General features: G+C 40.1%; 1 protein-coding gene across 1 annotated transcript in view; it reads left to right on the forward strand.

Moving 5' to 3' along the window:
* The window catches only part of EXOSC7 (exosome component 7), a 36047-nt gene extending 21302 nt beyond the window's left edge, over positions 1–14745 (forward strand). Inside the window, exons 5-8 of the mRNA XM_073333146.2 lie at positions 2634–2704; positions 8814–8937; positions 11021–11176; positions 14546–14745. Of these exons, the coding sequence (XP_073189247.1) occupies positions 2634–2704; positions 8814–8937; positions 11021–11176; positions 14546–14650 (456 nt within the window). The 3' untranslated portion in view covers positions 14651–14745. The remainder of the gene's footprint in view (positions 1–2633; positions 2705–8813; positions 8938–11020; positions 11177–14545) is intronic.
* Positions 14746–15161: the final 416 nt, after the last annotated feature.

The following is a 15161-nucleotide window of genomic DNA, read 5'->3' on the forward strand; positions in this document are numbered from 1 at the left end:
AGGCCCAGCCCTTGCACTGTGTCAGGACTGGGTGCAGCCTCAACACTGAGTCCGTATCTGAGGAGGGACTGCAGGATCTCCCACCTCTGCAGCCAGTGGACTGTGCTCCCCACTGCCATTTATTGTCCAAATTTGCAGAATTTTAAAATATTGTGCATAGAATTTTTATTTTTTTGTGTGCAGAATACCCTCAGGAGTGACTACTGGTATTGCTACAACAAGCATCATTAATGTACAGATCTTTTCAAATCTCAGTGTTTAAATTGACCAAGATATTTGTGCTATTTCCTATTATAACTATAGGGAATACCATAAGGTAGAGTAACGATGTTGCAATGCAGTAAGGGTCTAATATTTACAGGTATTTCTGCCACACTCTCTGTGAGAGTGCTCACTGTACTACATTTTAACGTTATACTAATGGCACATTACGGACATCTGTAATGTCCACACTAATATCAAGTGGACTTTTCTGTTTTTGAAAGTGTAATGATGAGCAAATTAATGAGAGAACACTTTTTACTGCATTTTCCACTAGATGCATAAGAATAGTTCCTTTTCATGTTAGTGGGAGTTGCACAGTAAGTTGAGGGGAGAATAAACCTCATTAAGTTTCTGTCAGAAGTTTTTAAAAAACCTGCATTCTTGGATATGCAATAGAGTGCATAGAATATATTTGTTACTAAAATAGCTTGTTCTGAAAGATATCTGATTTCAATGGGTTCTTGCGCCATTTCTTATTGACATCTATATAACCGTGCACAATTCCACAGAAGTATCTGAGTTTCAGCTCTTATTTGAAGGTAAGGTTTGACCAGTATATGCAACTTCAGGAGAAAAGGGAGAAGCAATTTCTTTAACAGATGGTGTTGATGTGAAGTCACTCATCTAAAAAGAAAGATACTTTCTTTGTTAATGGCCTGTATTTTATCTCCAGGATAGTCGAGACTTGTCTTACTTGGTTGCACGGTCACACTGTTAACGTTCAGTAGACTGAACCAAAAGGAGTTAATTAGACTACAAATTTGCATGCAGAACCCACCCAGGGGCTCTCAGCTAATGCTCTGGTTGTATGATAGTGGTCTCAAGAAATGATCATTCTATTTTTTTTAGATGCAAAAAATTCCATTACCCCTAGAGCAGCACAGTGAGTACAGAAACACCCTAAGCCATGGATCTGCAGTCTTTTCACACCCACAGTTTCCTTTTGTTGCTGATGCTAAAGACTGGCTTTTAGGAGGCTTTTGTCATGATTGCCACATTTATAGTCCTCTTCACACAAATTGCCCCAGCAATCTGTCGTACTGGATGGGGAGAATGAGCATGGGGTTTTTCCACCTCCTTAACAGCACAGCATACACATGGGAAGACTACATTAGGCTCTAGTAAAATCTCAGCCATTTCCTGTTGAGCATCTGTAGAAGGGGTTTTTCTGTCACTACTGACTTGGAGACTTTTCCTCAAGGAGAATTAGGCTGGGCCAGGTTTAGCATTTTATTTAACCACTCTTGAGTTTATTGTGGTTTGCAGAGGAATGGGTAGCTTTTTTTTCTTCCCACAACTCAACTGAACAGATTGAACAAACAAACAAACATTCGCCATGTAGGAATGTTCGTTTAAAAGATACTGTTTTGAAAAAGTTGTACCATGGGTAGCACAATGGGTCCTGGCCTGTAGGAGCTACTGTATTACAAATAATAAAAGTTTATATTGGAGGTCTGAACATAACCTTCATTACAGTACAGACACATCTCGTTTTTGTTTTAATTATTATAGAGTGGTTTTATTGCATTTATCCAGTAAAATCCAATAACTACTGAAAATGGCAGGCTAATTTCTCTGTATCCAGCATTTGTTGCATAGCAGTAATTTGGTCACCCTGTGTCTTTTAGCTTTGCTTTCACCTTTTGTCAGTTTCACCTTTCAGTCATCAGTCTGTCTTGGTACAAGTAATCAGTCTGAAATGTAACCCTTAGTTAATTTAGAGTTCATTTTCTCGTAGGCTTTTTAGTTTTCTATGCTGATTACATTGGCCATATTTCAGAACTGTACACTGAAACTTAATCCACTATCTTCACATGAGCCAAGTAGATTGGTGCATCCATGCATCTCCTGTTGAGATAGGGGCAGGTGCTTTCGTTGGGTAGGTTTTTAAAAGAAGAAGAATTACATGGATTAAGAATGAATGCCATAACTCTCTTATTCTGAGTTTTTATTTTTAAATATTGCCATAACTACAGCTGGCTGAAATTTCCTGAATTTCACATTTGACAAAAAATTATTTTCAACAACTTATACCCCTTCAATTTTCACTGAAAGTTTTAGAGTTTTTCAAGTAGCTGTAGTGGTAACGAATGCTCTTCTAAAAATAATCTTTACCGCTGCATTTTTGTGATCACTATGCTGTGCACTGTGCTGCCTATATTTGATGGTTTTAAAATTGAAGTTGAAAGCATTCACTTTAAAGTGCAATTTTGGAAAGAAACTGATCTAGTATAGTTGGCTGTGACTTCATAGGTAATGTTGAGTATATTTTAAATATAGAAAGTTTTTTAGTGTTTCAGTGTCACAACAATTTAGGGAATATTTTGATTTTCTTATAATAGTTTATGGGTTTTGTGTTTTTACCTCAGTTATTGGAATGTGGTGGCAACCTCTTCGATGCAATCTCTATTGCAGTGAAGGCAGCTCTCTTTAATACAAGGTAAGGCACAGTTCTTAATTTTCTTGGGAGGATAAATACTTTCTGAGCACTTTTTTAAAGCTTAAACATTAAAACAAAAATTAAGGGATTGGCTGTCTAGGTCAACTTGCATCCAGATACAAAACTGAACATTTACATCCAGCTGAAATGAATTAGTGATTTCGGTCCAGTTTCTGTTGGGCAAGCGTCCTCCTTCATGACAAGGACGCTTATTAGCAAAGCGTTGAAAGATTGAATGAGCGTGGTAACCCTTGTCACCCCTTTAAACATGGCCAACTTCAGAAAAAGCTTATTTTTTGGCGGCAGTGTATAATTATAAAGACCTTCATGTCCTAATTTCCAGACAGGCTGAAGCCCATGGAGGCTGCAGGTGCTTGGCACCTCTGAAAATCACTTCCTCTGTCAATAGGGCTGTCAGACTGTCACCAGCTCTAAATTCCTGTATAAAAAAAATGGAGTTTTTTTCTTTTACATTAAACAACATGAATTCTGGTTCATAGTTTCTTCACAGAACTGTTGACTGAGAGAAGGAAAGTGTCGGTGAGTGCCAGAGCTCAGCAAACCTTTGCGCAAGTGCAATGTCATTAACAAAACCATCAATTTTGCTTTGCTACCTACTCTGCGTGATGGAAGGCAGGAAGTCTGGAGCAGAGGCACTTTCCATGCCATTTCTTCATCTGCCTGCTAGCGATAGCTAAATTTGGCAACATGGATTCACACTTACAGGAGTAAGTTAGCCAATACTTCAGCTGAATGGGTAGGTTCTACGTACAACCAGATGAAGAAAGTCCCCAATAGACAAATGTTACATTTCTAGTTTGTCAATAAACCTTTGCAGCAAATTCTTTCCAACAAGAGTGTGATGAGTGATCTTGTGAACAAAAGTTGCCAAATGTTGCATAGTGAGACTCCAGAATAGCTTTCCAAAAGTTAAAGTTTGTTGCAAGCGCAAGAGGTCTGAAGGTGATCTCAAAGTGTTCTACAGCAGTGTAGTGAAACTCCATTGGCTTCAGTAGTTACTCCTGAGTTATGCCAGACTGCAATCCGATTGCAGCTCTATGGTTGAAAAGCATCATACAAGGAAAAAAGCATGGTTTTGAAGACGTATTTCAGGTTGTTAAAATCTGTTTGTTCAGACATGAAGAAAGTCTCTTGAGATGGAGAGAGACAAGATGGGTGAGGTAATATCTTTTATTGGGCCAACTTCTATTGGCGAGAGAGACCAGCTTTCAAGCTTACACAGAGCTCTTCTTTAGATCTGGGGAGCATATTCAGAGTGTCAGAGCTAAATATAAGGTGGAACAGGTTGTTTAGCATAAGTAGTTACCTCGATTAGTCCCTTGAAATGTGTTAACACCCCTCTAGTCCTGGTGTGGGAGAGAGGTTGAGACAATAACTCTGCTATACTTCATTCCTGTTGGTATTTTACTGAACGGTCTCCTGTTTTAATCATCTCCATGGTGGCTTTTTTAAAGGAGTAAAGTGTTCCTGTAATGTGGAATCCATTAAAAGTTATATTCTTACACATCGGGAAGCTGCCAAAGACTTGCGAACTTGCTAAGGGTGAAAAAATGTTGCAAAACGATTTTATGGGAAAGCTGCCTGGATGCTGTTAGTCTAAATTCTAAGTTTAGTTTGTAACAGCTGCTGTTCCATGGTTCTTTTTTAGATCACTTGTTTGTGCTTTATGTACAAGATATCTGGGCTTTTTGAAATGTAGTTTAAACAGAAGTCCTGTTTTGAAGGATACTGTATATAAAGAAAATATAAAAACTAAAACAGAACAGCACTGTGTTAGGAAAAACTTATTGCAAGCTAACACTGGAGGACATGATGCGTGCCGTGCTTGCTTTAATAGTTCTTTAAAAAACAGTGCCTTTTAAACTAGATATCTTTCATCTAGCATTTGAGTTAGCTTCATTGCACTTATGAGAGTGAGAGACTAATGGCTTGAGTTTGGACTAGTGTGGGCAAACACTGTCTAAGCTTCTCCAAAGCCACTGCCAGTACCTTCTTTCAGTTTTGACCTACAAGATTCTTGCTTATTTCACTTTAGCACAACTGGCATTCTCTGCTCAAGTATGAACTGGGAAGAGCTATTGTTGTGAGGAAGGTGAAGAAACCACCAAACTCACTTTTATTTGTGAACTAAGAACTTGAGCTCTGTCCTTCAGAGGTGAAAGGCACTAATCCACTATGCAATCTAGTCATTCTTTCCTTCCCCTTTTCTTAGTTCCAGATATTTACTTCTTTACAGACTACTTTGAAGTTTCCTACAACAGCTACTAGCCCACCAGAAAAATATCACTTCAATCATGTTAGTCCATTTAAAAACTAACTTCAGTATTTTTATCAATGCCAGACAATTCAAATCTAACTGTCCTGAACTTGTCTCTTATAGCTATATTACTTTTCCTTCATAGTAATTTCGTGACCGAGTTTCCATTATAAACCTGTTTTCAAAGGTGTTTATATCAGCTTTAAAAAGACCAGCTCTTGCTTGAAATCTGGAACCCAAATTAGTGTGTTCTGGCTGCCATGTTTTTGAAGCATTTAGTTCTCAAATGCCTATCTGAGCCTTGTAGAGCAATAATTTTATCCTTAGAACCAAGCTTGTATAGCTTCCATCATAGCTATGGGCAATCCTTTCTTTAGGCTTCAAGGAATCCAAGATGGTGACCTAATATGATGGCATATTTAATTAATAAATATTGCATTGTTTAGACAGCTTTAAATGACTCACCGAATACTAACTGAATAGTATTCCTTCAGTTCTAGTACTAAGTAGGTATCTAAAGGCACTTAGGGCACATTCAGCTGTAGTAGAAATCTGTATTTTAGTGGAGCTGTATATATGCCAGGGCTGAATTTGCCCCATTGTATATCCAGTGTTGTGTTTTGGAACACAAACCTCTGTATGTTGGGGCCTGGAACAACATTCCTCAAGTTATTGCATAAATGTGCAAATACAGTGCTGTGGTTTAGCGTATTAAACTATTATGGCATATGTATAATTGTAACTCTGGCAAAAGCTAGATAGATTGTGACTTTAGGCACTTGTAACTGAAAATAGTCACTATATCAACATTAGATGTCACTCTGCCCCTTACTCAATAACAGGGTAGTGATGGACTCCCCCACTTCTCTCCCCCCCTCCCCCGTGGGGCACCAGTAGAGACCACTTGCAGATGTAAAGCTAGTTTTGCAGGTGGCAGTTCTAGACCTCCTGCACTGAATTGAGAGCATTGCTGGTGTGCAGCTGGGTACTCATGTGCTGGCTTTGCATTTGCTGCAGTGATGAACCTTCTGCAGGTTTTAACACTATTGTGGGACCTCAACAAATAAGTACAGTGCACAAAAATAGAATGATTAGATTTACAATTTGCTTAGTCTGGGTTCTGGAGAGAAGGCTTTTCACAAGAGATGGGGAATCTGATGCTTTCCAGGAATGCCCTTGATCCTGCAAAAATCTATTTCTACTTCTTGCTTATTTACCAAGGTGGCTTGTAAAGAAGTTACTTCCCACTTCTTTCATGCTACTAATATTTTTCTCTGTCTGCCCAGCTCATGCTGTCCCCTCTTGTCTTAGTAGATGTTTGTTCTTGTCCATGACTTCATCTCCTCTTGCCTTGAGTACTGCAACTCCTTCCTCTAGGGACTTTCCAAATACTAGCTCTTGCAACTGCAGCCTATGGAGATGCATTACTACTTGCTGCCTTCTGTGTACATTGCTTTCCACTTCCTATGCAATTCAGAAAAGGGGTTAAAGATTGCTTTCTATGGGCTTGATTTTAGCCTTCTTTTAGCCTCTCTGCTTGTCTCGCACACTGCTCTGATTCTGTTCCTCCAAACAACCTTGTCGCTGTTGGCTCAAGAGCCTTCTCCTTTATAACATGTCATCTTGTATCAGTCTATGTGTAACCAGCTAACTGTCTTGCCCTCTCAGTTGTAAATAAAGTGGTGTTAATTTTCAGCTGAAAACATCTTATATAAAACCACAAAGTGCTTTAGATGCAGTTATGTAAGACTATACAAAATAGATACATTCTGTTTATTTTAAAAGATTTTTGTTTTGGTTGGTCAGTATTATGCAGGGAATATGCCTTTTCTCTCTGCAGATGTCTAAGCTGTTATGAAGCACTTGCCATTAGGACTCGATATGAACTGCAACTAAAATAGTTTCCAGGGATTAAAAAAACAAAAGAAAACACTTTGCTCCTGTAAGGAAAAAATGTTCATTAAAGCTGTCCAGATATTTTACTTTAAAAGGTGTTACAGAATGCATAGAATAAGTCTCTCGAGTCTAATTTGTAACACACACAACACTGTGCTGTAAAAGTATTAATATAAACAAATATTGCTGTTAGATGTCATCCAGTTACCAAAGCTAATTTTTCAGAGATGCACTGAGGTGTGTTATATCTTCAAGGAAAGTGCACAGACATGGGAGATCTGTTTTCTTTTTACTGGACTACAAAGTAAGAGCTTTCATGCTATATTCATCCCTGAGGGGAAGCAGCCTTCTTACACCAGTGGACTCCATCAGAATTGCACCAGGGCCGAACATGGCCTTCACATTATGGGCAGGAAAAATAAAGCAAGTGATTATTTGGAAACTGTTCCAACTGATCTTTTATTCATTACCATAAGAATGTTATGTTCATCTTTTTTTAAATTTCCATGGAATTTATACATACTGTGCATATAATATGGCCAACTATGTCCTATAAGTCTGACAAATTTTAAAATATAGAGACTTATCCTTCACATTCACATTTTAAGTAATATGTGAAATTGAAGATCTCAGGCATTGTTGAACAAAGGGTTTGGGAAAAGTATATATAATTCTTCTTTGTTAAAGTGTAATATCTGTTCTGGATGAAGATGTCTAAAGAATTCATTTCTTTCTCTTGATTAGACTCCTCCTAAGTGGGGAATGTGTCCTAAAACATTCACCTATACAAGGTTATCCCATCCTATATACTTCTCCGAACTTGTGCCTCTTGATTTTCATTGCTGTGGCTGATAGGAATAATGGAATTGATCAAGAATGTGAGGGGGTAATTTCCATTTGGCAGATGTCTAGCAAAGGGACTGAAAAATTGACTGCATGCTGCTTGACACTAGTTGAAGGCCTAAACCTGCGAGCCAGAGGTAGACGTGAAATTTGAAGGTTGAGAGTCAAACTAGCACCTTTGTGAGAGGTCCAGCCCCCTGACATTCCAGTTTTTATGGAGGATGCTGGCATTTCTACTGAAGCTTCTCTTGGGACCCTGCTTGATGGCTCTGTTTTTCATATCTACCTCTACTAGCTGCCAGGAGGCCCTACTGTAGAAGGGGGAGAATCTCTCAACTGGTGAGGAAAGCATTCTGCCACTCTAGCCTTCCCCCAGTAGTTAGTCTCCTTCCTCCTTGAATAACATTAGTGCTTATGTCTGCTTCTGGTCATAGCTTTTCCCAGCATTAGCAGCAACACAAAATTGGCACGAGTTTCACTGCCAGCCACAGGATTATGGATTGTAGCACTGAAACAAGATCAGAGCTTTGTTAACTTAACTCTGTTCCTGCTTGTTTAAACTATACGCAGAAGCAGCAGAACCCAAGAAGTTGCCATCCGCAGACCCTAGATGACAACATTGCATCACTTGACAGTTGCTTCATAGCATAGTTGTGTAACTGTAACAACAAGAAGCTTTAGTATTTAAATTAATCTAAATTCTGAAGAAATGGATTTTTGTAAGAACTCATTCTTGCCATGTAAGGACTGGTTTCTCCCCTGAGCCCTGACAATGTATAGCTGATCACTTACTTGCTGGTATGTTTAAACAAAAAAAGCATTTTATCATTAACTGATGTGACTATGGAGATCAGAAGCATTCTTTAGAATTAAGGCTAAAATCCTTCAGTACTAAAAACGGGCATGTTTATTTTTGGTGTTTTTTAGTAGTCTTTCATCTGCATTCTCTTTCTTTAAAAAGAAGCATGGAAAAGTTATCTTTACAATGCTTAACAGCTTTATTTTCTCTAGGAATGGGGCAGGCCTATGTAACAGATTGGAGAGTGGTAAAGTAATATCCAGTAAGTTTTGCATATGCTTCTGTTTCAATAGGATACCCAAAGTGCGTGTTTTGGAGGATGAAGAAGGATCAAAAGAGATTGAGCTCTCTGATGACCCTTATGACTGTATTCGACTTAATGTGGATAATGTACCCTGTATCATCACATTAAGCAAAGTAAGCCTGTAGAAGTTTGTAAATTATTTAGCTTGTGACTCTTCTATAGACTTTGGCTATAGGAATTGACCTGCCACTATGAGTTGGGAGAAACCATTTTTCTTTGATGACCAGAGCCATGAGATACCCCCATACTAAAAATAAGTTCTTAGCTTCCATCCTTGAATTTATTTTTTGACTTGGGAGGCGGGAAAGGAAATCTTTGTGGAAAGAGTGTTCCATCTCCCTCTCTAGTTGTGTGTCTTGGTGGAGTGGAAATCTGCAGTAGCTAATCCTGCTGTATTCTTGGCCTGGAACAATTACCTATCCTTCCATCAGCTGCTTGCTCATAGTGAAGTAGACACTAGCATTGGTTTCTCCAATATGCTAACATAATATCTGTTAGCCATTTAAAATGTTGCAAACCTATTTGGTGAGCCACTGAAGAAACAGAAACTTTGTTGATGGAGCTCACCTCGTGCCCACCAACACCCTGTGAGACAGGTAAGCGTTATTGCTAGGGCCCTACCAAATTTACTGTCCATTTTGGTCAATTTCACAGTCATAGGATTTTTAACAGAGTAAATTTCATGATTTCAGCTACTTGAATCTGAAGTTCACAGTGTTGTGCCTCTAGGGGTCCTGACCCAAAAAGGAGTTGTGGGAGGGTTGTAAGGTTATTGTAGGGGGGGGGGGTTGCGGTACTGCTACCCTTACTTCTGCGCTGCTGCCGGCAGCGGCCCTGCCTTCAGAGCTGGCCAGCGGCAGCTTCTGGTCGGGAGCCCAGCTTTGAAGGCAGAGCGGGGCCCTCAATCAGCAGCCACCCAGCTCAGAAGGCAGGAGAGCAGAATCAAGGGTGGACTTGGTCTGGTATTGCCACCCTTCCTTCTGCGCTGCTGCTGGTGGCGGTGCTCCTTCAGAGCTGGGCACCTGGCCAACAGCCCCTGCTTTCTGGCCACCCAGCTGTGAAGGCAGCGCAGACATAAGCATGGCAATACCACGATCCCCCTAAAATAACCTTTCAACCCCCCTGCAACTCCCTTTTGGGTCAGGACCCCCAATTTGAGAATCGCTGGTCTCCCAGTGAACTCTGTATAATATAGGGTAAAAGCACACCACACCAGATTTCACGGTGGGAGATCAGATTTCATGGTCTGTGACGCATTTTTCATGGCTGTGAATTTGGTAGGGCCCTAATTATTGCCATCATTCCTCAAATAGAGGGACTAAGGCACAGAGAAGCTAAGTGACCTACACACAGCAGGGACTCAGAGCAGGAAGCAGAACTCCTTGTTCATAGCTGTCAAGTCTACTCTCCCTCTACAGAATTTAAGAAAATAGAGATACTGAAAGTCAGTTGCATTCTGTTTGTGTGTTGGATATCCCACTTGCATCACTTTGTTTTCTAACAGTGAATTATCTGCTCATCTCTTCAACCTTTCCAGCCACACAGCAATTGCCATAGTGTCAACTGTCCTTCTTGGCTTGGTCATGAGACAGCTTGCATGCTGTCATGCAAATTATTCTGTTTTCTAAGTGTTACATAAATAATAATAAAAGCTGTCACTGAGGCAGAGACTGAATCTCACCTCTCCTGAGCCTCAGGCATGGGTAACTTTTGTGGATAAAATTCCACAGTTGGGGTGAAAAGTTGATCCTTTTCAAAAAATGTGTATAAAATTTTAAAGGAGCTTCTCACTATTGCCAGGTGTTTGGAATGTTAAACTAAGTTCCATGTGGATGAATTAAGAGTCAGAATGTAGGTAAAGTGGCCAAAGGTGCATATTTATCCTATGTACATAGTATGTTTATAAGCACACACACACAGTAACGTTGCACCATCAGCAGTTACAATGCCCTATATCAAGGGGCTATATTTAATGACTGACACATCTGCAGTGACTTAGGACATGAGCAAAACCGATAACCAGACAATATTTTTATTTCTTAGGATTGTAGCATACAGTTAAACTGACAGGTTAGTGGTTTGGTGGCGTTACCTCCAATGCTCTTAATTCCATCACCCAGTAAGGAGCTTTTTCATAATTAGTTGGACACACAGTTTTTAAAAATCCAGAAGTAAAATATGTCCTTGGTTCTGCAGATTGGTTGTCGGCATGTGGTTGATGCTACCCTTCAGGAAGAAGCTTGCTCTTTGGCCAGCCTGCTCCTTTCTGTGACCAGCAGAGGTACCTTCACATGTATGAAGAAATTGGGGAACGGTAGTCTTGATCCAGAGAGTATCTTTGAGATGATGGAGGTAAGAAGTGCTGACTCGCAACTTCTGCTCACAAAATGGAGAAGTGGATCTTGCGCATATGAAAAATTGCAGTGTGGGCATAATTAAAGGGATACTGAAAACTTACTTAGGTGCAAAAAGTGACTTGTGGAAGGTCCCAGACACCTTCCAAGGAATCTGAAATACCTATGGGAATGAATTTCGCTTATGCAGACCCCTCTGACACTGCGATAATCTGGGTTTTCTTTTATATAGTAGTGCCATACTAGCAAAACTTCTTCAAAGTTAAGGTGACTAACATTATTTACAAATCCCTTCTGAGCTTAAAGTCTATGATTCATAAAGAACACGTTTCAAGTCTGATCATTTCTCTTTGAAACTCAAAGGAAAACAAAACTTCTTTAACATACAGCAGTTACCACAGAACAGAACTGGAACTTGTGAACTGGTACTTCACATATTCTTTAATTTTCATAGCTTGTTTTTCATGTTTTTAAATTAACTTATTTAGCTAGTAATCGTTACAATCATAGGACTTTACTTTTCACATTTTGTTTTAATATCTTTGTATCTGTCCCTTTTACTGATGTGATCTTCTTCCCTTTCTATAAAAATATTTATAAAGAAATACTGTGGTAGCTGGCTGCAGTTCAAGTTGACTTGGGAATTTCACTTTAAATCCTTCTTTAGGCCTCTCTCAGAAGCTTCTCTTTGGTATGAAATTTCTCATGCCCAGACTTTCTCATGCCCAGTATATACAAATGAAATTTCTCATGCCCAGTATATACAAATGAAATTTCTCATGCCCAGTATATACAAATGAAATTTGTACACAAGCTTTGTGTATTTCCTTTGCACTTTAATTCAAAATTGGCTTTGTTTCTGAAAACCTTCACATTTGGCATAAACATGGCCCTAGTGAGAAATAGAGCTAGGTCAGAAATGGTTTCCCCATCGTGTGAAAATTTGAGATTTCAAAAACCTTTCCCCTTTTGCATTGGGATGAAACATACCTTTTTAGAAGCATTGATGAGAAAGCAGAGGGACGCCAGCTCCAGAATTAATAGCTCGGTGGCTAGGGCACGCGGCTGGTATGTAAGAGACTTGGGTTCAAGTCTATGCTCTGAATCAGGTAGAGCAGAGATTTGAACCTGGGTTTTCCACATCGAGGCGAGTGCTTTAACCACAAGGCTTTTAACTATTCTTGGGATTCTCTCTCCCAGTTACATGCTGGACCTGAAACTATTGTCAAAACTAGTATGTTCCTGCAAAACGTTTATTTTGACAAATAGGCATTTTCCAACGAAACAATGTTTTTGTCAAATTCCTCACCAGCTGTAGTGAGGAATGCAGAAATTGGAGCCAGGTGTGAAAGCAACTGGTTAAAGTGGAAATGACATGCTAAGCACGCATGATGCTTCACTTTCTCTTGATGTAATTTAAAGCCTGGGTGTTAATCTTGGCTCTACCATTGAGCTCCTGTTTGCTCTGGAAAAAGTAATTTCACCTCTGTGCCTTAGTGTACCCATTTGTAAAACGAAAATAGTAATTTCTAGCCTGCCTCACAGGTGTGCTCTCAGGATCTGTGTTGGTCCAGAGCTTTGAACATTTAAAGGCGTATGCTCCAAGGGTCAGATACTATATTTCACAGGTATTTAGCACCTAATGATGGAGATAGGAGCCTAATGGGATTTTCAAAAACACATAAGTAGGTGAAGCACCTAAGTCCCATTGGAAAAAAGGCAATTAGGCACCTAACTTACTTAAGGCCAGATTTACAAAAGCTCCTAAATGTTACTGTACAAACAAGTATTGACTCCTGTGACAACCTAAGAGTTAAAACTTAACTCAGTAGCCCACTATGTTATGTTGCCCCTCACTGTTTTAAAGAAATCTCTCCTCCTTAAGTGGTGATGCATTTCACTGAAATAAACAAGACAAGGCTTTGGGGGGAAGCAAAGAATTCTTTCTTTGGCTGGGGGTCTGACTGGTCCTGTTCCCAACACAGCAGCCTGTTTGGGGAACGGATGGAACGAACAAAGCCAAAAGCACAGGGTCTGTGAAATGGAACAGTTTCAGAACTGTTGCTTGACACACTTATATCCTCCAGTGGATTGACTCCAGCCCAGAAAACATTCAGCCTTGGGGTGAACAGACATTCCAGCCAGCACATCGCTTTTAGGAAAACAGCATGACTGCTCAGCTTTGGAAAGGTGCCAAAGCTACACCTCTTACTGGATTAAAGTCCTCTATGAGGGAGTCAGGCAGAAATAACTGAGATGACAGTGGGCGAAAGGCAGGACCTGTGCACCAAGCAAGGGTAAAGGAGCCTTGTGTTGGAGATAGTTGGGCTAGACATCTGGTGTGGGAGTGGAGCAGAATACTTCATCCTACCCCCGGGGGCTGCAGCGTTACCCCAGCCCATTGATTGTAACAACTTCTGCACCTTCCCTACATGAGGAGTTTTGGTCAGTGGATCCACATAGTCCTATACCACCCCATCTCTCCCAGGCTTGCCCCAAATGCTCTTCCTGAGGCTACAGAACATTACTGAACGAGAAGGCGCTGGGGGAGTTGTAGAATCCTTCTCAATAGCCTGGCTCCTTGATCAGAGCATCTGCTTCATTTTATGGTTTCATGCCCCCATGTAGAGCTTGGTCTTGCCCCAATTAAATGGTAGGTAGTTTTATGGGTCTCTAGTTATAAAATTGAGGAGCAGCTTTCTTCAGACAACTTGGCCATAGTTTCTATTCAATACCCACAGCTTGAGCTGCCCATTGACCTTTTAAGGACAGTGAGCTGGGTTCCTCTCTGCTCAGGAAATCTTATGGTTCCATGATCCTGTGCCAGCCAGGCCTAGGGGAAGTTCTGATCTACACCACTGCCATAAGATACCTAAGAGATCTTTGCCAGCAGAGGGTGGGTGCAGGCTCTCCTCCCATGTGTGTTTTCTTTCAATATGTCTCTATACTAGAGATATTGGGGAGGAGGTTGGTGCAGGAGTTGCTTCTCTGTGTTTATGCTATTGGAGAGTTCCCTGCTGCAAAGAAAATTTTCTCCTGGCCATTTACAGACCAAATCTAGCCCCTGTGAGGCTCCTGCCTGGGGCAAGGTCATTACTAGGGAATCTGGCCCACTGAGTTTTTGATGAATTGGCACACTTGCCCCTGGTTTGAACAATTTTGCTTTGGAGGGTTTTTTCCAAAACTTTTGATCAAGTTAAAAGTCCCCCACATGCTGTTTGTCTTAGTTCAGCTATGCCCTTTACAACAGCTGGTATATATTACTCATTAAGGGAAAAAATAGTTGACAGAAGGGGAAGTGTTCCACATAAATTCTCTTCCTGTTAGTTGGATGCCTCAGCTTTGTCTTGCCTTCTTTGCATTACAGACAGGAAAACGGGTAGGCAAAACATTGCACGCTTCCCTACAGAAGATCTTAGACAAAGAAGAGAGTCTGGGGACAACACGACAGAAGGTTGGATTCCTAGGATGATGAGTTTCATCAATGCAGATATAAATTTTCAAGTTATTTTTCAAAGCATGATCTTGTCAATTTGTATGTGAAATAAAGGATATTTTTGGTTTTAATGTTGTCATGTGTCCTAACCACGTTGAAGAGGTTTTTAAAATGCAGTTAGCAAAGCCTAAGGAAACTTAACTAAGTCTTAAATGAAAATAAATTAATTTGAAATGCTTCAGACTGACTTCTGAATTGTACCCAGGAATTGCACTAATCTAACAGTCAATACAGCTACCTTGTGTGGACACTTCTAAATTAGTTTGTGTGGCCAAAAAAAAATTTCCATCTCTACAAAACAAGAGCAGTTGCACACTGGAAGTCAGCATTTGGCTGTAGAAGTTGCTTTATTCACTATACAGATAACACAAATTGAAGTAATAGGGGATTATCTAATCAAAGAACGTTTGATTTCATGAGCTAGTTTGAACTGGATATCTAGCTCTGTGCTTATGAACAATAGCTGAAACGTAAATTCCTAATTTGC

This window comes from Lepidochelys kempii, chromosome 2 (genome assembly GCF_965140285.1).
Source record: "Lepidochelys kempii isolate rLepKem1 chromosome 2, rLepKem1.hap1, whole genome shotgun sequence".
Lineage (NCBI taxonomy): Eukaryota > Metazoa > Chordata > Testudines > Cheloniidae > Lepidochelys > Lepidochelys kempii.